The sequence below is a fragment of the Heloderma suspectum genome, chromosome 17 (genome assembly GCF_057233095.1).
Source record: "Heloderma suspectum isolate Gila_16-S chromosome 17, 16-S_ref, whole genome shotgun sequence".
NCBI lineage: Eukaryota > Metazoa > Chordata > Lepidosauria > Squamata > Helodermatidae > Heloderma > Heloderma suspectum.
In genome coordinates this window covers 11,286,404-11,310,302 of record NC_139474.1, presented here as the reverse complement: position 1 = coordinate 11,310,302, position 23,899 = coordinate 11,286,404, and the positions used below count along the sequence as shown (strand labels likewise).

At 48.5% G+C, this 23,899-nt stretch overlaps 2 protein-coding genes across 8 annotated transcripts in view; one reads left to right on the top strand and one right to left on the bottom strand.

The window, feature by feature from the left end:
• Positions 1-3,217, bottom strand: part of ASH1L (ASH1 like histone lysine methyltransferase) — an 81,830-nt gene extending 78,613 nt beyond the window's left edge. For both annotated transcript variants that reach the window (XM_084824751.1, XM_084824752.1), the window contains exon 1: positions 2,789-3,217. The gene's annotated coding sequence lies outside the window, so the exon portion shown is untranslated. The remainder of the gene's footprint in view (positions 1-2,788) is intronic.
• Positions 3,218-3,551: 334 nt separating this feature from the next.
• The window catches only part of DAP3 (death associated protein 3), a 28,512-nt gene continuing 8,164 nt past the window's right edge, over positions 3,552-23,899 (top strand). For 2 of the 6 annotated variants that reach the window (XM_084824776.1, XM_084824773.1), the window contains exons 1-11: positions 3,552-3,614; positions 4,844-4,946; positions 5,532-5,636; positions 7,831-7,877; positions 8,318-8,440; positions 14,632-14,733; positions 15,753-15,861; positions 16,776-16,868; positions 20,328-20,458; positions 22,454-22,534; positions 23,170-23,328. In XM_084824776.1, the coding sequence (XP_084680902.1) occupies positions 7,833-7,877; positions 8,318-8,440; positions 14,632-14,733; positions 15,753-15,861; positions 16,776-16,868; positions 20,328-20,458; positions 22,454-22,534; positions 23,170-23,328 (843 nt within the window). In that variant the 5' untranslated portion in view covers positions 3,552-3,614; positions 4,844-4,946; positions 5,532-5,636; positions 7,831-7,832. Of the gene's footprint in view, positions 3,615-4,843; positions 4,947-5,531; positions 5,637-6,298; positions 6,484-7,830; positions 7,878-8,317; positions 8,441-14,631; positions 14,734-15,752; positions 15,862-16,775; positions 16,869-20,327; positions 20,459-22,453; positions 22,535-23,169; positions 23,329-23,899 lie in introns of those variants that run through there. The other 4 variants (XM_084824775.1, XM_084824772.1, XM_084824777.1 and 1 more) reach the window with 3 other exon arrangements.

Sequence of the window (23,899 nt, the reverse complement as noted above, 5' to 3'; positions counted from 1 at the left end):
TGGAAGACCATTCAGAGCTCCATGTAAATTAGTCTAAGCTTTCTAGTCAACTGCAAGTTACAGTGTAGCATTTATTGAATACCAACAATGCATTAGGGCAGCAGTGACATTTTTCTCTGCACAGTGGGTTTACAAACAGAAAACTCCAGATGTTTTGGCCTACAACTTCCATCAGCTCTCGTCAGCATAGCCAATGGTAAGGGATGATTGCAGTTGTAGGCGAAAATATCTGGAGGACCACAAGTTGCCCACCCTGCGCAAAAACATTAACTAGGAACTAACATGACTGTTATGGAGCTCTAGTCCCAAAGCGGCCATTCAGTCTTTATTACGTTTAAGCAAATGGATAAAGAGTGAATGGTATCAGGCATCAAATTAAAAAAGGGGGTTGGGTTAACGTGTGTGTGTGTGTGTGTGTGTGTGTGTATATATATATATATATATATATGAAATGTCAAAATGGCACAACAGCAGTTGACAAATAGAAAATGAAGAATATATAAAAACAACCTCCAGTAATACAGCTTCTGAGGAACAAATACAAGGCATACTGCTTTCCCTCTCAATATGGAGATTAGAACAGTCCCCTTTACCCATATATTTATTTCATGGAGGATAAGGCTATCAAGTGGCTTCTAGTCAATACTAGTTGCTGGGGAACAACAGCGGGAGAAGGCTGTTGCCTTCATGTCCTGCCTGTGGGCTTCTCGTGGGCATTTGGGTGCCAACCGTAGCAACAGAATGATGGCCTAAAGAGGCCTTTGGTCTAACCTAACATGACTCTTCTATTATTTCTTACACAGCACTATAACAGAGGTGGTGTGTGTGTGTGTGTGTGCGCGTGTGCGCGTGAGGGTGGGGGGACAGGTACCTGCCCAGAGTTCACAATCCAAATTTTGACAGAGGAATATGGTTCAGGGGGAGGGGGGAGACGAAATTGTGCTCAGGCTTTGTTTCAGTAATGATGGGGAGTGAAGACCAAAAGATTAAGCCAAAGGCTGCAGGACACTAATCACTGAGAAAGTTCATTACTTCTCAAGAAATAGGATGTAGTACTCCAATCCTCCCAGATTCTGGGAGCAGTTAAACAGGAATATCTGATCACCACAAAACACCCTGTTGAGTCTTTCCAACCCTCTCACCTGCAACTCTAATGGGGTAAGCTGTCAAGAATCTATTTGGCCCCACAAGAGCCAAAGGACACTTCAAAAACACAAATTAGTGTGGATGGCACATGCAGTCTGTCATGTGTGATGATCTATTGCCATGTGTAGACATGCAGGGAAGCAGTGATTGGTTGCGAGTTTCCCAACAATTATACATGCAGCGTAACACACACGTGTGTGTGTGTGTGTGTGTGTGTGCGTGCGCTGAGAGAGAAAGAGAGAGAGAACATCACATGCTAGGCTATCCCCTACCAAGGAAATATATTCTGTGCAGGAAATTTGGCAGCTCTGAGGTGGTCCTTGGTACCAAAGAATCAATCAATCTTACACACACACAGATCTATCTCAGATACACCAAACTACCGTTCCTAGAGCCCAACCTTATCCATCAACTCTATCGTCAAAGATTCCAGCTATGAGAACAGTGGGCGGGCTGTCAAGGAGCCCACCCACGCACCACAAGGGTGCGACCACCAGCATTCCCATCTTGCTCACCCAGAAGGATTCCCTTCAGACACCAACCGACCCAGAATACAACCAGAAATCTACACACAGACACACCCCCAACGAAAAAAAAATAAACCAAGCACTTCCCTTAAAACGGAGGGAAGCTGCGTCTGTGTGTGAGCACATCAAACCTTCACCTTAAACATGGACCAGAAGGATCAATCCCTGCCCCTCAAAAATGCAGCTGCAAGAATCTCATACATCAATTCACACCATGAAGTGAGCCTGCAAGAATTCCATATGTAACCTCCCTTCTCCCCAAACGAGGCTGCAACAACTCCACAATCCGCCCCCCAAAAGTGAGCCTACGAGAATTCAAGACACCGCCAGCCTCCCTCCACGCGCACCCACACACAAAAGTGCGCCTGCAAGAACTCCGCAAACGAGGCTACAAGGATTCTATAGGCAAGACGCACAAAATTAGGCTGCAACAATTCATACATATAGTGTACGCATGTACATATCCACACCCACACACTTGTATACACGCACAGCATATAGACACAGACAACCCCCAAAATGAAGCTGCAAGAATTCCATACGGACGTGCATGCAAGTAAAGCTCCTTCTTCCCCACCCCTGGAAAACACACACACCATCATGCTGCAAGCCGAGTAAGACCCTGCCAGGAATCTCACATCCCACCCCCCCACCCCCATGACGGGATCGAGCCCTTCTCTTAAGGCAAGGACAAATTTTACTTACACCCCCCCCACACACACACACGCATTGTGTATCAAGAGGTGCCAAACCTCCCCCTTCAAACAGGGCACAGAGAGAGAGACCCCCTCCCCAAGCACGAATCAGCCGGCCCAGGACCCTTCCTTCCCTCCAGCCCCCTCCTCAAGAGAAACACAAATAGCCGCGAGGACCCCCGCTTTTCCCACCGTCCGCGCGAAAGGCCTGGCTGTCAGGAGCCCCGCGCAGCAGCAGCGAGGCCGGCCCTCTCCCTCTCCCCACCCCGCCGAGGGGAAGGCGTCTGTCAAGGAGTCGGCTCCGCCGCGGCCACCGAGCTGGGGCCTAGCTGTCAGGGGCGGGCGGCCGGGCCGACCGACTGAGGGGCGGGCGGAGCCGCCTGCCTGCCCGCCCGCCGCCGCCGCCGCCGCCTCACTCACCGTATCGCAGCGAGGCCCGGCTGGGGCTCCTCCGCGCCGCCTCATCCTCCAGGCCGTGGCCACCCGCCTGGGCGGGCGAACAAGGCCAGAGCGAGCTCGGAGGAGAACCGACTCGCCCCCGCGGCGGCGGCGGCACCACGGGGCAACTCTGCCCGCGTCTCTCTCTCCACTCCCCTCCTTGCGCTGCTGCGCTGAAGGCGGCCGCGGATCCAAAATGGCGGCGGCGGCAGCAGCGGTAGTAGTAGTGGCGGCGGCGGCGGCGGCGGCGGCGGCGGCGGCAGGCTTAGCAGCGGCGCTCTGGGCTCAGCGCGCGCGCGCCCGAGCGAGCGCCCGTCTCGCGCCTCGCTGGCTGGCTAGCTAGCTGGCTCGCTCGCTCCCCCTCGCGCGCGCCCTGGCCACGCCCACTCCTCCCTCTCTACGCCGTCTCGCGCTCTCGCTTTCTAACTGTCTGGGTGCGTGTCTTCCGCCTCCGCCTCTCCCTCCCTCCCTTTTCTTGGTTCGACTTCGACCTTCGCTTGCGCCTGCCTCCCTGGGCGCGCGAGCGCCTGCCAATCAGCCGCGCAGCCGGCCTATCCTGCCCGCTCGCCCACTTATTGGCTTGTCTGGCAGCCAATCAGCGTTCTCGAGGCGTGCGTCGGATGAGAGATGTCTCCCTCCCGCGTTCTCCCCCCCTCCCTCTCTCGCGCTTTCTTTTTGTGCTTCGCGCTCGGAGGAAGTATGATCCTCGAGCGAGCCTGTACGTCGGGTGGAAAAAGTGCCCCTCACGCCTGAGGAGAAAGTAAAGATGGCGGCGCCCAGGGAGGCTAAAAATGTATAATGCGCTGAGGTAAGGTTTAAAGGAAGCGCGGTTGGGCCTGGGGGGCGCTGCTGGTTGTAGCCAGGGTTATGGGGGGGGGGGTTGATCTTTTTGTCCCTTTAATCCGGAATCGCTCCTCTTGTCACTTTTTTTCTGACGGGTTTCTTGTTTTAATTAACTGCAGCAATGTCAGTCTCTCTCTTCCACCCCCACCCTGGTTCTCACACGAACTCACACTCATAATAAACAAGCCCATGAAGCTCGCTGGCCGTGGTTTTGCTGTCTCCCGTGCTGGCCTACCTCACAGGGTGGTTGTGATGGGCGAGAAAATGGGGGGGGGAGCTCCATACGGGGTTCTTTCAGCTGTTGATATGAACGGCGGGCTATCTGTAGTTGAGAAATACGCTAAGGGCGCAATCCTGTCCATGTTTTGGCAGAAAAACGTCCTACAACTTCAAGCATGCCACAGCCAGCCATGGGAGTTGTAGGACTTTTCTATGTCTAAACATGCATGGGATTGTGCCCTTATACTTCTAAAAATTATTGTTATTGGAATTTCATTAAGTTTTCCTTTTTTTCCATTATGCACTTAGTAATCTTTTAAAATATTCTTTCCTTTTTGTAATGAATAGCATTGAAGGTGGTGTAACAATTCATAGGAACACCTGAATAACAACAACAACAACATAGCTAAACTAACCAAAAAAAGGTTAAATAAATGCAACAGTGAAATAATTCCAGCTCCTGATAAAGGCTGTATAGAGATGACATCTCAGCCTAAATTTATTTATTTATTTCTATACTGCCCAATAGCTGAAGCTCTCTGGAGATTAATAATGCTTTCCCCCCTCTCCTCTACAATTTGTTTATTTGCTGTTTTTTTAATTGTATCTTTCATTTTTTAAGTATGTGATGTTGGGGAGGAGCTGTAGCTCGGTGGTAGAGCACATGCTTTGCAAGCAGAAGGTCCCAGGTTCAATCCCCGGCACTGCCAACTAGGGCTGGAAAACTCCTGAAGAGCTGCTGCTGGTCAGTGTTGACATACTGGGCTGGATGGACCAATGATCTGACTCAGTATGAGGCAACTTCCTATGATGTGTTTTTATACTGCACTTTGCTTTGGAAATTTGTCTTGAAAGCTGGTATAAAAATCTTGCTACTAACAGTGGCACTAGGGATGAGTAGGATAGTTTTCTGTTTCTTCCATCTTTGGTATCTGTTGAGTTGAAATTGATAGCTAATATCTTCCTTAATTCCAGGCAAAGGATAAAAACCCCTTCCTGAGCATCAAGCCAACTGGTTGGGCTTCTGTACCTCAGTGTTTCTACTGAAGAGTTTATTGCATGTGTTCAGAGTTCCAAGGTGGGCTTTTGAATAAAAAGAAGTTTCTGCTTTGCTATGGATTTGTGGGCTTACCTTTGTCTCTGTTCTAGAATCTAGGGGAGAGGGAAGTAATAAGAACTTTACAGAATGCATAAGTTACTTACATTGGATAAACCATTGACCTTATGTTTTAGGTTGATTTGCATGATCAAACAAGCCACCATGTCTTAAATAAACCACTGTGGTTTGTTTTAATTGGTGGTGTATGCTGGCTGCCATGTCCCTAATTACCTGCCTGGGCATGGCTTGTGTTATGCAACATAGCTTGTTTGAAGGGGAAACAACCCTCAAATAACCCTACAACAGCTCATGGGTTATTTGAGGGTTGTTTCCTTCTCAAACAAGCCCAGGTTTGGATGACATGACAAGCTGCACCCAGGCGAGAAATGAGGGAAATGGCAATTAAAATGTGCTGCCAATTAAGACAAGCCATGATGGCTTCATTTTATCATGTGAACTGGGTCTTTAGTTTCTCCTTTATTCTATCTGGAGTGTTCTCTTTGAGAAATGTAGTCAAAGATCCTTCTGGCAGGTCTGACTGTTTAATTTTTGTGCTCAACACAGGAGTAATCCTCAAAACGATTCTACCAAAATAGGCATCATCCACACTCTCTGTTTATCGATACTTTAGCTAACACATTTTTTTTGGAATCTACTGGAATCTACAAGGTTGGTATCCTGATTTGAGAACTACATATTGGAATGGGGTTTATTTTAAAAACAGCATGCTTTGATTTCCTTTCCTATTTTTGCTTTGTGGACTAATGCTGCAAACTTGTTTCAGCACCAAGAGTGTGTAGGATGCAACACTTTGTGGCCATGTATTCCATGGTTAACTTATGCAATGACCAGTAGCTTAACAAAAGAAGAATTGAACAAAAAAGAACAAATATGTAGTCAATTAGCATGTCTAGCCAGAAATAAGTTCCACTAAATTAATAGGAATTGCTTCCTAGTAAATGTCTTTAGTATTACAACCTAAGAAGTATGCTCTTTTGTTCCATTTTTGGGGGGGATGCCTAATTTATTCAGTTTTGTGGTAAAAGGTCTTTACATTAACCTCAACAATTCTGAGAGATGACATGTTGAACTTGCTAAAAAAAAACCGATGGGAAGATATAAATGAGGATTTCCTAAAGGGATGTAGAATTAGGGCTGCAGTGCTTTTCCCAGTTTCTTGGGAATAAGCCCCATTGAACTCAGTGGGACTTTCTGTTGAATAGACTTTTATAGGATTGAACTATAAAGCAAGTAAAATCAGGTAGATCAATAAAGGATCTTATACCACCTTAAAGACTAACGTTTATTGTGAAAAAATTTTCATGGACTAGCAAAGGCATGAGGAACCTCTGGCCCATTGGCCAGATACGGCCTGTGGGGATTCCCTGTCCGACCCACCAGCTTCTTCCTCAGGCCCCACCTTCACTGCTGGAAGGGAAAAGCTCTTATCTCCAATCAGCTGCTGAAACTGCTAAGTGAATCAGTCCTGCTTACTTCTGAGGCTTGTCCTGCCAAGGTATGCCCTGCTTACTTGTGAGTAGACATGCTGCTCATACCTGCTTCTGAGCAGAGATGGAGAAGCTTGTTTGAGATGCTGTTTGAGTGCCACTGAGTGATTTAGTCCCGCTTGCTTCTGAGTAGACATGCAGAGACTTCTGAGTAGACTTAAACTGGGTAAGGAACACATTACAACACATAAGGTGGGGGGGTTCCATAAAATGGGTAAGGAACACAGCAGCACATGGGAAACCCACAAGCAGGACATGAGTGCAACAGCACCCTCCCACCCATGTTCCCCAGCAACTGGTGTACATAGGCAGACTGTCTCTGAGACTGGAGGAAGCATATAGCCATCAGGACTAGTAGCCATTAACTAGTAGCCTTACTCTCTATGAATGTGTCTGATCCCCTTTGAAAGCCCTCCAAATTGGTGGCCATCACTACATCTTGTGGAAGTGAATTCTGTAGTTTTACTTGTGCTGTGTGAAGAAGCCCTTCCTTTGATCTGTCCTGAATCTCCCACCAATCAGCTTCATGGGATGACCCCTTTGGGTTCTACTTTATGAGAGGGAGAGAAAAACGTCTCTCTATCCACTTTCCTGACACTGTGCATAATTTGGTACATCTTTCCCAACTCCCACCAGTGCTAGCCAACATAACCAGTAGTGAAGAAGTTCCCATAACTCCCATAATCCTACACATCTGGAGGGTGCCAGGTTGGGGAAAGCTGTGCTATTGTGTACATTCTGTGATTTGGATTTACCTGGAGCAAATCCCCTAGAAGGAAAGGTTACAACAGCTGGGATTGTTTGGCTTAGAAAAAGGCGAGTGAGGAGAGACATGATACAGGTGTAAAAAGTTATGCAGGGTGTGGAAAAAGTAGGTAGGAAGACATTTTCTCTCTCTCATCATATTAGATCCTGGGGTCATCCCATGAAGCTGATTAGTGGGAGAGTCAGGACAGATAAAAGGAAGGACTTCTTCACACAGCGCAAAGTTTAAATTATAGAATTCGCTACCACAAGATGTAGTGTTGGCCCCCAATTGGAATGGCATTAAAAGGGGACCGGACAAATTTATGGAAGAGAAGGCTATTGATGGCAACTAGTGCGAATGGCTGTATACTACCAGATCAGAGGCAGTGAGTCTATGTACACCAGTTGCTGGGAGGGTGCTGTCGCACTCCTGTCCTGCTTGTGGGTTTCCCATGTGCTGCTGGTTGGCCACTGTGTGAACAAAATGCTGGACTAAATGGACCCTTGCTCTGATCCAGCATGGTCCTTCTTATCTTCTTATGAAATATTTTTAATAAATACATAGCAACCTTCTGTTCTGAAATAAGCTCTTGTCTTTTTATTGACAGGGATGATGCTGAGGAATCTGAGGAGACTCCTTTGTCAGGGACACAAGGTGAGCCAGCCCTCACATCAATCATTCATAGAGTTGGAAGGGACTTTGGAGGTCATCTAGTCCACCCCTTTATTCTACTCCAGGCTAAGCATACCCAGTGCTTTCAATTGTTCCTCATAGGACCTGGTTTCCATTGACATCGTTTTCATAGAATGATCTCACCCAGCCTTCCCCGACCTGTTGCCTTCCAGACTTTTGGACTTTGCTTCCCATCAGCTTCAGGCAGCTTGGTCAGGAATCTTAGGAAATGTAGTCCAAAACGTCTGGAGGCCAAGAGATTGCAGAAGGTTAATCTGGTTTTCCCCTATTAGGGACTGCTGCCCTCTTTGTTCTCTTCCCTCCTACCCCCGTTAGAGAGGAGCAGTCTTCTGCAGTCTGCTGACCACTGCTGTAGGCACATGCAACCTTCTTGCTCGCTGAGGTGCTCTTTCTCCCCCTAGCTGGAACATGACTGCTTTCTTCACACCAGTTCCCGGAGCTGGCAATGCACTGCAGCAATCCAGGGTACCCAACTTCCACTCGAAAAGCCCAGAGCGATCTTCCGTACTGGTGAGAGTGATCCGGTGAGTCAGTGTTGGGAAGAAGTGGAGATGAGAAAGCAGGTGTCCTGAAGTGGTTGTGGACGGGAGTGAGCGTTGCTGTCTATTACGGTGGAGCTCTCTCTTGTTGGTGGCCTGTGTGAAGTTCAGGAGCAGACTTTCCTTGAATGATAAGGTATAACCTGGCCTTTGCTCCTAGATCTGGACCCTGCTTTGCTTCTGGAGACACAGGTGGTGGCTCTGGCTAAAGGCATGTTCTATCAGTTTGATCCAATAGGGCAGCCTCACCCAACCTGGGGCTGTTCAGTTGTGTTGGACAGCAACTCCCATCATCCCCAGCCAACATGGGCAACCTCTGGACTGGGAGCCAAATCTGCCCCACTGGGGTTTCCCAGGTGGCTCCACCCACTTTTCCCCAACCACCAATCATTTGGTGGCTTCCCAGTCTTCGTGCAGTTTTTTCCCCCCATTCTAAAAGATTGAAACCCCTTTCCAAGGGCTTAGGTACTTCAGGGCACAATGTTCTGCATGTTTAGACAGAAAAAATGTCCTACTTAGAGCTAGCTGTGCTCATAATCATTGCGGTTATATTGAGCCCTAGTTTTACTGGTCTTTGGCTTTAATTTAGTTTGTGAACTAACTCTTACTTAAGAACCCATTTAAAGGATTTTTAGCTGATAGATAAATTTTCTTGAGCAGTTAATTGATTATGTTAAAGTAAAATTGCACATTGCCAATGACCGACCGCCACCCCGCATAGGTTCCTCTTTGAGATAACTTACGATGTAATAAACTAATTCAATCAGTCCTTGTTGGGAGAACTCGTTTTTATTGTCTGCCTTGTAAATTCCCTGTGTGTCTGGAACATGCCGGAACCAAACCAGCCTCCAAGTGACTTTCAACCATGCTGATTAAAAGTGGGGCCCCACTTCATTAATCAACTGAAGCGTTGTTGATTCCCAATTAACGCTTGCTGCCCTAATTTTGCAGCGTCTTTTTTTTTTTTTTTGACACTGTGTTTCTGAGGCACTTGGGAACAATCTTCTCGCTCTGTCCCTAGCTTGGAGCCAGGGAGAGGGGAGCGGGGCATTGTCTCCGACCTCACGCTGTGTTTTGCATGGGCAACCTGCAAAAGGCCAGGGAGGAGACCTGCCTCTTGGGGAAGAGGGGAAGGGTCCTGGTGATGAAAACTTTGGGTTAGCTACTGGTGCTGGCCAAATTTCATGGGCCTCTGCATCTGACTCCTTAGAAGACAGCTTCGAATATCCACTAAAAAAATAATCTGTGTGTGTCCATGTTAAGATGGCACCTGATATAAATATCCTAACATACTTTGACTGCAGTAACAGCTGTTCTAGCATTATAGCTGTCAAGCTGTGTCATTTTCTTAATGCATATTTTAAACAGAGGTAGGCTATATGTTTTAATATAAATGAACACCTAACGTACACCACAGGTGCAACTGCAAAAAAGACAAAACAGTCCTGGTGTTAAAAAGAGAGCCATTGGGAACTCAGAAGCTGCCTAAAGGGGCTCCCTCCTTCTACAGTCTTTGAGCCGCCTTGTTTTTCCCCAGTATGAGCTGCAGCAGCGCGAAATGTGTTGGATAAATCGGCCTTCCGAGGCTCTTTACTGCCGCCTCTGCCTTTGGGAGCCTTTTTGCTGCCGATTCTTCTGGGGTCTCCATGGAAACGGCAACAGGCAGGCAGATCCTGTCATGTGACACCCCCCCAGCATCTCCAGCATCCGTGCAGAAGTGCCCAGATGGCAAAGGGATTGCCTGTGCCATCCCAGGTCTTGGTTGGCGTTGCCAGGCAACTGGCCTCTATACGTTGCCGTTGAACAAATAAGCCCAATCTGGGTCCAGGCAGCCGAAGTTGATGCTGCTGAAAACGGACTTAAGAATGTCACTCCCCACCTCACAAACCTGGCATTCCCAATTCAGCATCTGATGGCTTAAACCCAAAGTCAAGAATTATTGGCTGTGTCCAGTACTGCCTGTATGTTGTGGTTCCACAGAACACAGTATTCTCTGTGGATTGTGGCCTCCTAAGAATCTTCAGACTTTTCAAAACGAAAAGCAAGTTCCTAGCCCTCGGGATTGCAAAGATGCATGTGAAAGCATGCTGGCAAAGCATGGTGAAATTGCTGAACTAAAGAGGTTGCTGAGATCAGAAAAAAAATAAGTGTCTGCTGGATTCAAGCCAAGGTTCAATTTAGTCCAACTTCTTGTTTCTAATGATAACCAGCCAGGTGTCTCTGGGAAGCCCACAAGTAAGATGCACAAGTAGCAGGCGTTTTCTCTTGCTTGTCCCCAGTATCTAGAATTTAGGGGTAGGCTACCTCTGAACCTGGAGTTTCCATTTGGCCATTGTGATTTCAAGGGGGCTTCAGTGCTCTGTGTAGCTCCTTAACACCCCCTCTGATGAGCAGAGGCAACATCCATTTCATGAGTGTGTAAAGCAGAGGTGTTGAACCTCAGGCCTGTGGGTCAAATCCAGCCCAGCCAGGGTCCCAATGTGTCCCTCTGGGATTCCCCAGCTGGCCTTGCAGTCTCCCCCAACCACTGATCCATTTTGTGGTTTCTCGGCTTTGTGTGGTTTTCTCCCCATCTGAAAAGGTTGAAATGCCTCTCCTAAGGCTTCGTTACTGGCAGTGAGAGCTTGAAGCTAAAATATGCTGGTATTTTGCATGTTTTGTTACCACCCACCACTGGGATGTGGCCCTGAGCGCTTCTCTGAAATTCAGTTCAGCCCTCAGGCTGAAAGAAATTCAACACCCCTGGTGTAAAGGGTGCAGAATGGGTGGTGCAAAATGAGAGACCTGTGCACCTTTTATATATGTCACAGCATTCAATTTCCTAGTGGCAGAACCTGAATGATGTTCTGGGATCTTTGTGGGTGGGACCAACCCTCCCCCCTGACCCAGCAGATTAGCCTTCCTGCAAAATGGTTTTTTGCGAAGGACCTAAATCCACCTCCTTGAAATGTTGTCCTTGTTCCAGAATGGTCAGTTTAGGAAGACACCTTATACTGAGTCAGACCCTTAGGTCATCTAGCTCGGTATTGTCGACAGTGAGTAGCGGCGCCTCTCCAGGGTTTCAGGCAGGATTCCTTCCTAGACCTACCTGGAGATGCCGGGGATTGAACCTGGGACCTTCTGCATGCAAAACGGGTGCTCTGCCACTGAGCTACCTCCTTCCTCTCCCACCCCCAGTTCCTGAGCTAAAGCCACCCTCAAAAGTCATTAGCTCCCAAGGAGGTCATGAAATTTAGACACACACACCCACCCACACACATAGTGTTAAGTCCATAGACCTTCCTACATGTGTGTACATAATTATTTTCAGAGCAAAACAATAAAACAGGGTAAATAAAATACATGGAATATATAATACAACTAATCTTAAAGAAATTAAAAGCTTACACATACACGCGTAAGAGAAAAATTGGTAACCAACTTTACTAATAATACATAGGAGAAAAACTCTGTCATAATTCCCTCTATTTCTGTTGATCAGGTGTGAGTGCCAGTGCTAATACCACCCACTTGCAAAGGGGGAGGTATTGGCTGGCTCAGTAGAGCACTAAGTACAAACTACCTTCAGAAAAAAGAACTGTGAAGTGGGCGACCCCCAAAACACCCCCGTGGGGACCGAGTAGTCCCAGAATACTGAGTGGGGAGGGAAGGGTAATAGAATATCCTGAAAGAGAGCACAGCTGACTGACTGGAACAGCAAACAGGTGCTCCATACTGCAAATGTTTGTTGCAAGTCCCGCTTGTCTAAATTCTATCCTGTCTTCCGAATAACTAATGACCAATTGCTAGTGGGGCTGGGGGGAACCTCTCCACTGTTTTCTCTACCCTCTCCTGAATGTATATGTTCTGTTAACTGGGTCATTTTTGCTAGAATCCAAATCTTACTTAGCCTGAGACACTTCTCCAACTCTGAGCTACAAAGTTTTTAGCTGCTGTTAGTAAATTCCTTGTAAGCGCCCTCTTTAAACTCTGCTTATTCATTAACGTGCCCTAATGAAATTATTCATGGGTCTGTGCCATTGCTCTAGCGGTGTTTCAATATTAGCAGCGTTTATAAACTATCTTTCACGAAACATTTGCAAGGTAATAAGTGCTTAATAAAATGCAAACATTTACAACAAATCCACTGAAGCAATGGCAGTCATAAAAATAATAGAAAGCAACTGCCCAATGGGTTTCTGAAGGCCTGTTGGAAAAGATTTGGCCCTTGGCTTAATTTCCTCATCCATCCCCACTATGTTTTTCCTCTTGTAGTATGTCTTATTTGATTGCAAGTCTGTGAACAGAGTCTGTCTTACCTTCAATAGCTGTACATTGCTTAGAAAAGTTTAGGTGCTTTAGAAGTGTTGTTGTTGTTATGGGGCCTGCAGAGATGAGGTTGCACAGAGAAGAGGATGGGTGGCACACAGAGAGAGAAAGCTAAACTGTTCTATAGTATTGCAAGCTCTGCCTGTGTTTGGCCTAGGCTCCAACCACCATCAGTTGCAGACCCTGCTTGACTTTTTACCATGGGTCTACAGTCCTTCATAGGAAAAAGAGTTCCCTCCTCTTAGGGAGCAATCCTACCTATCCAATGCAGGGCAGGAAAAGAACGGAGGGGATCATCCCCTCCGCATTTCAGCTGCCCTGCATTTGCGACTAGACAACCTATTTCAGCTGTCTAGATGCGGGAAGTCGGAGTGGGGGAAGCGGCGGCTGGATTACACGTTGGATGTGTCGTACTGGCATTTCCAAGTTCCCCGCCTAGGAACACCCCGTTTTCTCTGCTCTGTGCTCCTATTCCGAGCCCGGGGCTGTTCTGCACTGCCTATGAGGCAGCACAGGAGGGGGTGAAGGTCATTTCTTAGGGAACTGACCTATCCTATGGCTGTCTAGCCACCGACTAGCGGCCATAGGATTGCGCCCTTAAGCATCTTTCTGGAAAGAGGCCACTGAAGACATGCAGACTTTTAATTGGTGTGCGTTCAGGAGCTCCAGGGTCACTGCAGAAAAGGCCCTGCTCCTGGTAGAGGTTGATATTTCCTGGTCAGAGGATAGACCCTGGAGGAGGGCCTCATTGGCAGCTATTAAAGCACTGGGGGAATCATATGAGAGAGTGAATTTCCCGGGGAGCAGCCGTGTTGGTCTGTTGCAGTAAAAACCACAAAGGGATTCGTGGCACCTAAAGGACTTTATTTATTTAAAATATTTCTTGGTTGCCTTTCAGGGCAGAAGCCCTCACAAGGCGGACTATGACAATAAGACATAAAACTCATACAATAGTAAGATTGATAAAAACAGTAACAATATTAAGAGTGATAAAACCAGTAATAAAAACCAACAACAAAACAGCAATAAAACGGCAACAGCAGTGATCATACCAAGAGAAGGCCAGAGTAAAATAATATATTTTCAATGCCTTCTTAAAAGCCTGCAGTGATGGAGCATGGTGGACCCCCGATGGCAACTTATTCCAGAGGTGTGGGGCCACTGCAGAGAAGGCCCTCTCATATGTATTATGCCCTAGGCTTTCATGGACCAGTGACCACTTCATCAGAGTTATGAAGTGCTATCCTAAGTTAAGAGGTATATATACACATGGGTGTACACCAGCCTTCCCTAACCTGGCACCCTCCAGATGTGTGGGACTACAACTCCCATCATCCCACAGCCAGCATGGCAGGCCATGCTGTCATTGCTGGGGGAATGTAAGCGGTGAAGTCTTTGAGATCAGCAGGTCCCATACCATGTAAGGCAGGGGTGGGCAAATTGTGGCCCTCCAAATGTTGCTGGGACTGCCATTCCCATCATCCCTTGTCATTGGGTATGCTGCCTAGGGCTGATGGGAGTTGCAGTCCCCCAACACCCAATGGGCTGCACTTTCCCCATCCCTGAAGTAACGCCTTAAGGCTGCAATCCTAAACGTGTTTACGAGTCAGTAAAACCCCCTTCAGCACAGAAGGACCTGCTTCAAAGTAGTCATGCATAGGATTGCACAGTAAAGGTAAAAAAGCACCTCAAATTACTTATTTATAGTTGCTAAATGTATCTCCGGCTTTGCACCTGGGTGGGGGAAAAGATTTCAAAGTGTCTGGCAAGCAAATAAAGCAACAATTAAAGAACTGTCCAAGTTGCAGCTGACATGGACTGGACGTGGGTCTGTTAACGCACCGCATATGCTCCTTCCAACGCTGCAGGCCAACCACACGGAAGAGCACGTGGGCCAGCACTACAGCCTCCCACCCCAGGAGGTGAAGGTGATGTTTCCTCATGGACTGCCAGAACGCTTCAAGTTACAGGTGCTCTGTCTTCCTTACAGGTCTGAGGTTGGAGGGTGGGGAGAGTGCAGTGGGGCTTAGCAGACCAAGTTTTGATTTCTGTAAAATGGGAGTGGTGATTATGGTCTCGCACGGGTTCTGTGAACGCAGCAAAATATTTTTTGACCACTGCTGTAGCACTGTGGCAAAGAGGCTGAGCTATGAATCAGGAAGTCCCCGGTTCAGACTATTCATCTGCCGCAATTTTGCTAGATTTGCAAGGCTTTGTGGAATGTGTCTTTTTTAAACCCTTGAACCTTGAGATCCATTGGCTGGAGTAGAAGATAGTAGCTGGGGAATGGTGGAGCCAGATGTGAAATGGTGGCTCTAGGAACCGAACCAACGACCGTAAATATTTATATTGTGAAAGGCAGCGTAGCAGTCTCTTCAGTCAGGGCTGTCAAACCAGAATGGGGTGGGGTGCTGAATTGCCCCGGCCGGACCCCCATGGGCTGGATGATGATAGGGAGTGTGGCTGTGCACCCACGCGTTTTCCCTTTCTCCGTGCCTCTCCCAGGAAGGAGACTGGGACTTGGCCAGTGCTTCTCCCAGTTCTGGCTGAGTTCCTGGCTTCACAGAGCACACCTCTTCCCTGTTGACCAGCATACTTTGAGAAGCCACTTGGCTGCAGGGATGGCCATTGTGGGGAAATCCGGCCCTTCTTAGGCTCGTCAGGTTTCCTGGAGCCCCCCAGCTTGGCTTGAGTTTTTGAGCCAAGCTGTGGGCTTTTCCCCCAAATCCGGGAACTCTTCTCAGGATCTTTTTTCAAAATTGACATTTGCACAAGCTGGGGCCGTCATTTCCTTAATTTGTGCAAATTGCACCTGGCTGGCTGGAGAATACCGGGAGTTGTAGGATTTTTTTCTGTCTAAACATGCGTGGGATTGTGCCCTTAAAGTTTTTTTTTAAACAGCGAGTTAAAGTTTTATATTTGGTTGTCTGTAACAATCCCCTCTCTACAAGGTCTGATTCTATGTTTCATTTTTGTGGGGTCCCAACAGATGAAAACCTTCAACGAAGCATGCTTCATGGTGCGGCAGCCCGCCATTGAACTTCTTACCTACTTGAAGCACACCAACTTTGCTTACCCCGCCATCCGATATGTCATCTGTATCCTCTAAAGTAGGGCTGTAGATCACACTGTCTTGCAATGATGGGCTTCTGGTATCAGTCAAAGAATCTTGAGACTTTTGGCTTTCGCCGGCCCCAGTAAACCAAGTTTCTTGTCCTCATGGTGGAGAAGAGAAGTTATAACTGGGTGAGCGGTGTCTGAGAAGTGCACTTAAGCCACAGAATGCTAGGTTGTGCAGGTTGAAGACTCGCTATCTCAGTTAGCAAGGATGAAAGAAGTTATTTGACCTGGCGCTTCTTGAAAATGGCTGCTCTGAGAGGCAAGACACAAACACACACACCCCACACCAGAATTTCAACTTGGGTATCCCTGGCATGTTTGTTGTTTCTCCTTTCCATATTTACAGGAGGGAAATATCCCTGCCTCTTTATTCATAAGGGTTGGAAGCTTTCCTGAAAATCATAACATTTGACATCTTGGGGCTCCGTGACCATGTAAATTCCTTCTCAACTTGTATTTGTGCCGAGCTGGGTATGTTTTAACCTTAACCTGGAGAAGAGAAGATTGAGAGGCAGGAGGGAAGACATGATTGACTAGAACCAATGGGTGGAAATGTTAAGGGAGCAGATTTTGATGAGAGATTGGGAGGAATCTAAGGGACTGCCTTGGGAGGTGGTGGCGTCTCTCTCCTTCACTGGAGGTATTTGAGCAGAGGCTTGATGGACATGTGTAGCTGCATCCTAGATCCTGCTTTGAGAAGAGCTTGGACTAGATGATCTCTAAGGCATCCTTTCAACTCTAAAATTCTGTGATTCTCTGTTGCGTTCATTCAGCCACCTTTAATGTTCACTGGGGCCGCAAGTTTCAGCGGCAGCAATGGCGGGGGTGCACATGCACTGGCCGGTTGTGCAGATGGCGGTGCTGTGGTTTCCTTAACAGCTTTTCCTTGAAGATGGTGAGAAGGGCACGGGGAAGACCATGACCCTCTGCCACGCCATCCATTACTGCGCACGGCAGAACTGGCTCATCCTACACATTCCAGATGGTGAGGACGCTGTGTCACCCCTGCGCCTGGCAGATGCTCTGGCATGCAGCCAGAGGCTCTGAACATAGTCAAAGCATAATAATACTTAGCTTTTTAATGTCCTCCGGTGCCTTCATTAGTTACTACTGATGTTTTCTTTTGAATCTTCCTTCGCTGTCAGCTGATTAGGATGGCCGCAGTAAGGCGGCATATCAACAGTTTGTGCTTTTTGAGAGTTAACACCACAGATATTGTCAACCTGTGACAAAATTTTATATGGTGCAGTAGTTGTATACATGGCGCTTCCCTCCCTCCCTCCCGGGGGGCCATTACTGCCAATGGGCTGTAGGAAGAATTCCAGGAGGGAGAAGGCAGTAGGCAAAGGCCGCCTCAGAGCCTGCTTCAGGTGGGCTTCTTCCTCCCGTCTCCTCCACCCCGCTGTTGGTAGAAGGGCGTTCTACCCCATGGGGTGGATCCTTGTGAATCGTTATATTTTAATATTGTTTGTTGTGATTTTATTAATGTATTTTTATGTTACTTGTGAGCCCATCCAAGTACTAACCAGGGCTGACCCTGCTTAGCTTCTGAGATCAGGCACATCCAGCCCTTATCTCTACTGCTAGTAGTAATCATAGTAGCAGTAGTAATCATAGTAGCAGTAGTAGTAGTAACCATAGTTAGTAGTAGTAATAATAACGAGAAGGAAAAGAGCAGCCCTTTTCCAGAATACTCCATTCCGTCCTTCCCCTTGATTTTCCTGTTCTCCCCCCAGGTACTCTGCATTTTGTTGCCACTAAGCATGTTCAGTCCTTATTGAGGTGTTTTTTTGTTGTTGAGGCGGGATGTTTTTCTTTGAGGTGGGGGAGTGTTCTCCCCTTTAGTTTTTTTCCCTAAAAAAAAGAAAGAAAATATTGTACTTCTGCAAACTTGGAGTTTCCCCAACCCTGCTGCTATCTCCCATTTGTCTGTGGATTGTTTTGGCTACCTAAGGATTAGGCCTTAGAGAATGAGTTTGCTGTTAGTATATATGATCAGCCTTACAACAGCCTTCCGAGAGGGCAGTGTTATTCCACCGTTCTACATGGCGGGTAGGGCATAATAGTGGCTTGCCTAAGTCCCTATTATCTCAGCTTATGCCCTACTCGCCATGTAGAACGGTGGAGTAACACTGCCCTCTCGGAAGGCTGTTGTAAGGATGATCATTGGCTTGCCTAAGTCCAAAGAGCCTCGTGTGGCGCAGAGTGGTAGGCGGCAGTATTGCAACCGAAACTCTCCCCACGACCTGAGTTCGATCCCAGCGGAAGCCGGGTCCCAGGTAGCCGGCTCAGGTCGACTCAGCCCTCCATCTTTCTGAGGTTGGTAAAATGAGTACCCAGCTTGCTGGGGGAAAGGTAGTCACGACTGGGGAAGGCAATGGCAAACCACCCTGCTATAGTCTGCCATGAAAACACCAGCGAAAGCGGCATCCCTCGAGGAGTCAGCAGTGACTCGGTGCTTGCACAGGAGGAGCCTTTCCTTTCCTGCCTAAGTCCACTTAGTGAGTTGGTGTCAGAGATAAGAACATTAGAAGAGCCCTACTGGATCAGACCAAGGGTCCACCTAGTCCGGCATTCTTTTCACACAGTGGCCAGCCAGCTGCCCACGGGAAGCCCACAAGCAGGACATGAGCGCAGCAGCACCCTCCTGCCCAGGTTCCCCAGCACCTGGTGTACAGAGGCAGACTGCCTCTGATGTTGGAGGTCGCATTTAGCCGTCAGGACTAGTAGCTATGGATGGCCTTACAGCACTCCACAGAGATATTTTAGATGAGCAATTTCTTAAATGAATAACCATGAATAAACGTAAATGAATAAAAGGATCTCCTCTCTCATTTCCGCTTAAGAGACCCATTAGCATTAACTCTCCTGTTCTCACACAGAGCCAGTTCAGACGTTCAGAAATAGCATATGGTGCAGTCCTTGCAAGGTAGTACCATTTAGAAGGGAGGGAAGGAATTGCTTGTGTGAAACTCCCTCCATGTTTGAAGCTAGCACATGCACAGAGAACAGATGGCTGTCCTTGATAGAGAATGCTTGCCTTCCACTTGGAGGGCATCTTCTGATATGGAAGAACATTCAGATGAGTGATTCTCCTCCATTTCTAAGCAGCACCAGAGGGGGGCAAGGCAGGGTTTTAAGGGCCCCTGTGTCCAAGTAGCTCACCCCTCCCCGTGGCTGGACTCCTGTGGTCACTTAAAAGGAACGGCAACTTTCAGATTCAGATCATTCCCTGTATTTCCCGTGATCAGGCTGCGAGTGCTGATGCTTATGTAGTCAAAACGGCACCATCCATGCACAAAAGGGAGGTATCAGCAAGCTTTGGGGGAACCTGGTGGGTTGCAGGGGAACTAAAACAGCCCATTGAGGTCTGAGTGGGCTCAGTAGCCACAGAATGCTGACTTACTATTGTGAGAAGAAAATGGTGAGAGTGGAGGAATGGAATGGGGTGACAGGAATCCTGAATGGGTAGCGCTCTGCATTGTAACATTTTGTTGCAGATCCCATTTGCTATACTGAATCTTATACTGGAAATTAAGGCTGCTGTCCAAAGTACGCTTATTTGATAGCTAACTCTATCAAAATCAATTTATTTGAGTGAAAATGACCTGGTTTGCAGATAACACTAATCCATGGTTTATTTAACCCGGGGTTTGTCTGGCAGGTGATTGAACAAAACATGGTTTGTTTTCTCAATCCCTGGGCTGTTTGTTTCCACCTCCTTTGCCGGTTCCCTCCCTGGCATGTAATGCAGCTGGGTTTTTGACCACTCTTCCCTGCCACCTCTGTAGCCTGGCAAAACAATCCCACAGTTCTAGGTTCACACATAACAACAACCCATGGTTTAAACCACCCAAAATTCACAACCCAACAACAAACCTTGGCTTCTCCTTCTGGGTTGTTCACTGTTAACAAACCATGGTTTGTTAGCATGGCTTTTTTCACATGTCACAACAACCCAGAATTCAACAACTCATATGTATGTAGGATGGGAGCATTAATATTGTGAAATATACTATTTTCTTCTTTTAGAAATCTACTGTGGGACAAAGCTTCCCCCCACCCCATCCTCCAAAATCCACTTTGCCCCATCTGTGTTCCATCTGATTGTATTTTATTTCCCCCGGAACCTTCTCTGCCTGCATTCTGGAATTGCCCAGTCTTGCAAGGACCTGTATCTTGTTCTCGTTTCAAAGGTCTGAATTGGTGCTTTCCTTGAGATGGGAGCAGGAGTCAGAGCAAGTCAAGGGCTTCTTTAAATGGAAGCAAGCATCACTTAGGGAACTTTCACATGGATTGTTTCTTCTCAGCATTAATATGCCTTTCGTGCCAATTCCTTACGGCCTTTGGCTGAGGCTGTAAAAGTGATAGCACCATTTGAGCTGGACGCTGAACACGCCACATTCCCTGCTGCACTGCACGGCTCTTTCTCTTTACGTTGCAGCTCACCTCTGGGTGAAGAACTGCAAAGAACTGTTGCCGTCTTCTTACAACAAAGAGCGCTTCGACCAGCCCCTGGAAGCCTCAACCTGGCTAAAGAATTTCAAAACTACCAACGAGCACTTCTTGAAAGAGGTTAGTAGCAGCTGCCCCCTGCCGCCCCCCGTAATCCAGCCTTCCCCAACCCGGCACCCCCTGGATGTTTTGGACTCCAGCTCCCATCAGCACCAGCCAGCCTGGCCCGTGGCTGGGGCTGATTGGAGTTGGCATCCAAACCTGTAGGTGCCAGCTTGGGGGAGGGTGCCATAATCTATTCCAGGGGTCCCCAACGCGGGGCTCTCCAACAGCGCCCGCATATCTCTCTAACTCCCAGCCCCATAAAAAATTGAAAAGCGTTAGGACGCCAGGTTCTCCATCCTGTTCCTGAACCAGCTGTTCAGTGGGCAGGAAGAGAAAGTAAGGCAAAAGGGTAGGGGGGGGGAGAGAGAGAGAGAGAGCGCAAGGCTAGAGGCTAGGAGGGGGAAGAAAAAGCAAGATAAAAGGGGTGAGTGGGAGAGGAGCAAGGCTGGGGGCTAGGAAGGGAGAGGAAGAAGTAGGCTAGGGGTGGGGAAGGGAGAGAAATAGCAAGGGAAGGGGCTGGAGGAGAGAAATAGCTAGGCCAGAGGCTGGTAGTTGAGAGAAAGAGGAACGGTTTCTCTGGATGGAAGAAGACTGGGCAGGCCAGGAAGCAACTTGTTCCATTTCCCCCTCCCGCCCTTTCTCCCACCCCCCCCCGCCCGCACAACTCTTGCCTAGCCAGGTTCCCAGGGCTGCCACATCCGTTTTGTGGGGGTGCCTGCAGCAGTTTCTCAAATTCCCAAGTGTGCCCATGGGTCCCAAGATGTTGGGGACCCCTGATCTATTCCCTATCTATGCCTTTTATCACATTTTTATCCTACCCTTTCCGGCCAGGCATGTATTCCACTCTTTCTGCCAGGAGGCCTACGGAGGAGGTGGGAAACAACTCTCTGAGGTCAATTTATGCGGAAACGTTAAAATGCGCAGTGCTTTATTTTTTTAACTTGTTGGTTTTGTCTTTGCAAAATTTAAAAAAAAAAAAATTATTTTGGCAAGGGATCATGGGAATAAATGGCTCTCCTTAAGGTTCGGCGTGAGAGGGCCTGCAGCTCAGTGGCAGAGCCCCGGCTTTGCATGCAGAATGTCCCAGGTTTCGATCCCCGGCTTCTCCAGGTAGGGTTAGGAAAGAACTGTGCCTCGGACCCTGCAGAGCTGCTGCCAGTCAGCGTTGACCGTACTGAGCTTGGATGGACCGGCGCTTTGACCCCGTAGAAGGCAGCTCGCCGTGTTGCGATGTAACTTCTGAACGTAAGACGAACCGGGCATCCAAAACTCGCTGAAGCTTTCAAAAGGACTCTTGCCCGTTCTTCCCAAGGGGAGTAGTGACAGCCACCAATTTGGATGGCTTTAAAAGGGGGTTAGACAAATTCCTGGAGGAGAAGGCTATCCGTGGCTACTAGTCCTGATGGTGCTATGCTACCTCCAGTCTCAGAGGCAGTGAGCCTATGCACAGCAGTTGCTGGGGAACCTGGGCGGGAGGGTGCTGCTGCACTCATCCCTTGCTTGTGGGCCGCTGTGTGAACAGAATGCTGGACTGGATAGACCCTTGGTCTGATCCAGCAGGGCTCTTCTGATGTTCTTCTGTTCTTAGAGACGTTTTTCTGTATTGAATCTACCAATATATATACATCTGGAACTCGTATGTGAAACCTTCATGTGCAGGAGCAATCAACCTCTAGATTCCTGTTGCTGGAGTGGGGAGGGCATTGATGAGAGAGGGTCTGTTGCCTACGTGTCCTAGTTGTGAGCCTCCAGGAGCTGCTGGCTGTTCGCTAGGAGCATCAGAAGCTGCCTTGTACTGAGCAAGACCCTGGGTCCATCTAGCCAACACTGACTGGCAGCAGCAGCTCTCCAGGGTTTCAGGCAGGGTTTTTTCCTGCCCTGCCTGAAGATGCCGGGGATGGAACCTGGGACCTTCTGCATGCCGAGCTCTGGCGCCCATCCTGCGCCCCCCTCTCACTGGGTGGGGGATCTTGGACTTCTTCTTGAGTTCTTAATCTTTGCATGCTGCAGATCAAGACGCAGCAGACGTACGTGTGGAGCAAGCGCGAAAGCACAGAGGAAGGCCGCCCCCTGGTAGAGGTGGTGGAGCAGGTGAGGCCACTAAACGTCCACCTGGGATTGCCAGGAGACTGGGGACGTAGAGGTGCACAGAATGATGCCTGGTGTGCAGAAAGTGGACTGGGAGACATTTTTCTCCCTCTCTCATCGTACTGGAACCCAACAGGGGCATCCTACGAAGCTGATGGGTAGGAGGTTCAGGATGGATAAAAGGAAGGGATTCTTCACACAGCACAGAGTTGAACTATGGAATTCGCTACCACGAGACGTAGTGATGGCCACCACTTTGGATGGCTTTAAAAGGGGGTTGAAGAAATTCCTGGAGGAGAAGGCTATCAATGGCTACTAGTCCTGATGCCTCTATGCTACCTCCAGTCTCAGAGGCAGTCTGCCTGTGGACACCAGTTGCTGGGGAACATGGGCAGGAGGGTGCTGTTGCACTCCTGCCCTGCTTGAGGGCTTTCTGCGTGGTCTGATCCAGCAGGGGTCTTAGGAGCTGGGGAGTGGCTTAGGGGCTTGGTGAAAAAAGCTCGGTTTGCCAGGTACTTTGTGTGAGCGAGGAACCTGCTGAGGATGAGAACGGGTTGGCGGGTGGGTCTGGCAGCTGCAGCGGCTGGACAGGGTGGAGGGCATAGGCCCTCAGAATCGCTCATCGTTCCCCCTTTTAGGGTTTAACCCGGGTGAAAAACTCCAGCGATGCCGTGGGGGTGGTCTTCAAAGAGCTGAAGCAGCAGTGCCCGCGTGGATCCTTCAGGCTCCTGGTGGCTGTGGATGGAGTCAATGCTCTCTGGGGACCTACGACACTGAAGAAACCAGACAAGAGTGAGGTATGTGCCTGGTGGCTGCCGGGGGGCGGCTTTTACTGCGTTGGCTGCCGCATAGCTAACCTCCTGAAAGGAAGAGCTCCATGGCAGAGGTTGTTTGCAAAGAAAAGCATGGCAGGCCCCTGCTGCCCTTGGTGTAAAACACATGTCTTTAGAGATACTCCTGCTGTTCCTCCAAAGAGCTTCAAGCAGCTTGTATGTGGTTTTCAGGTAGCACATCCCCTCCCCCCGCAATCAGGGGGTCAGCACACTTGGGGCTTGTGAGATCTACTTTCCTTTTTTGCTAGAATCCTGATGTCGAACAACCAAAGCCAGGGGCAAAACTGTGGTGCAGGCAGGCAGATAAACACTACACATTAAGGAACAGGGTGCTACTGAGCACATGCTCAGCCCAGGAATTTGTGATCAGTATCAGAACCAGAATAGGGGGCCGCGGTGGCTTAGTGGTTAAGATGCTGAACTGCAGACCAGAAGGTCAGCAGGACAGCAGTTCGAGACCCAAGTGCTGCGTGATGGAGTGAGCTCCCGTCTTCAGTCCCAGCTTCTGCCAACCTAGCAGTTCGAAAGCAAGAAA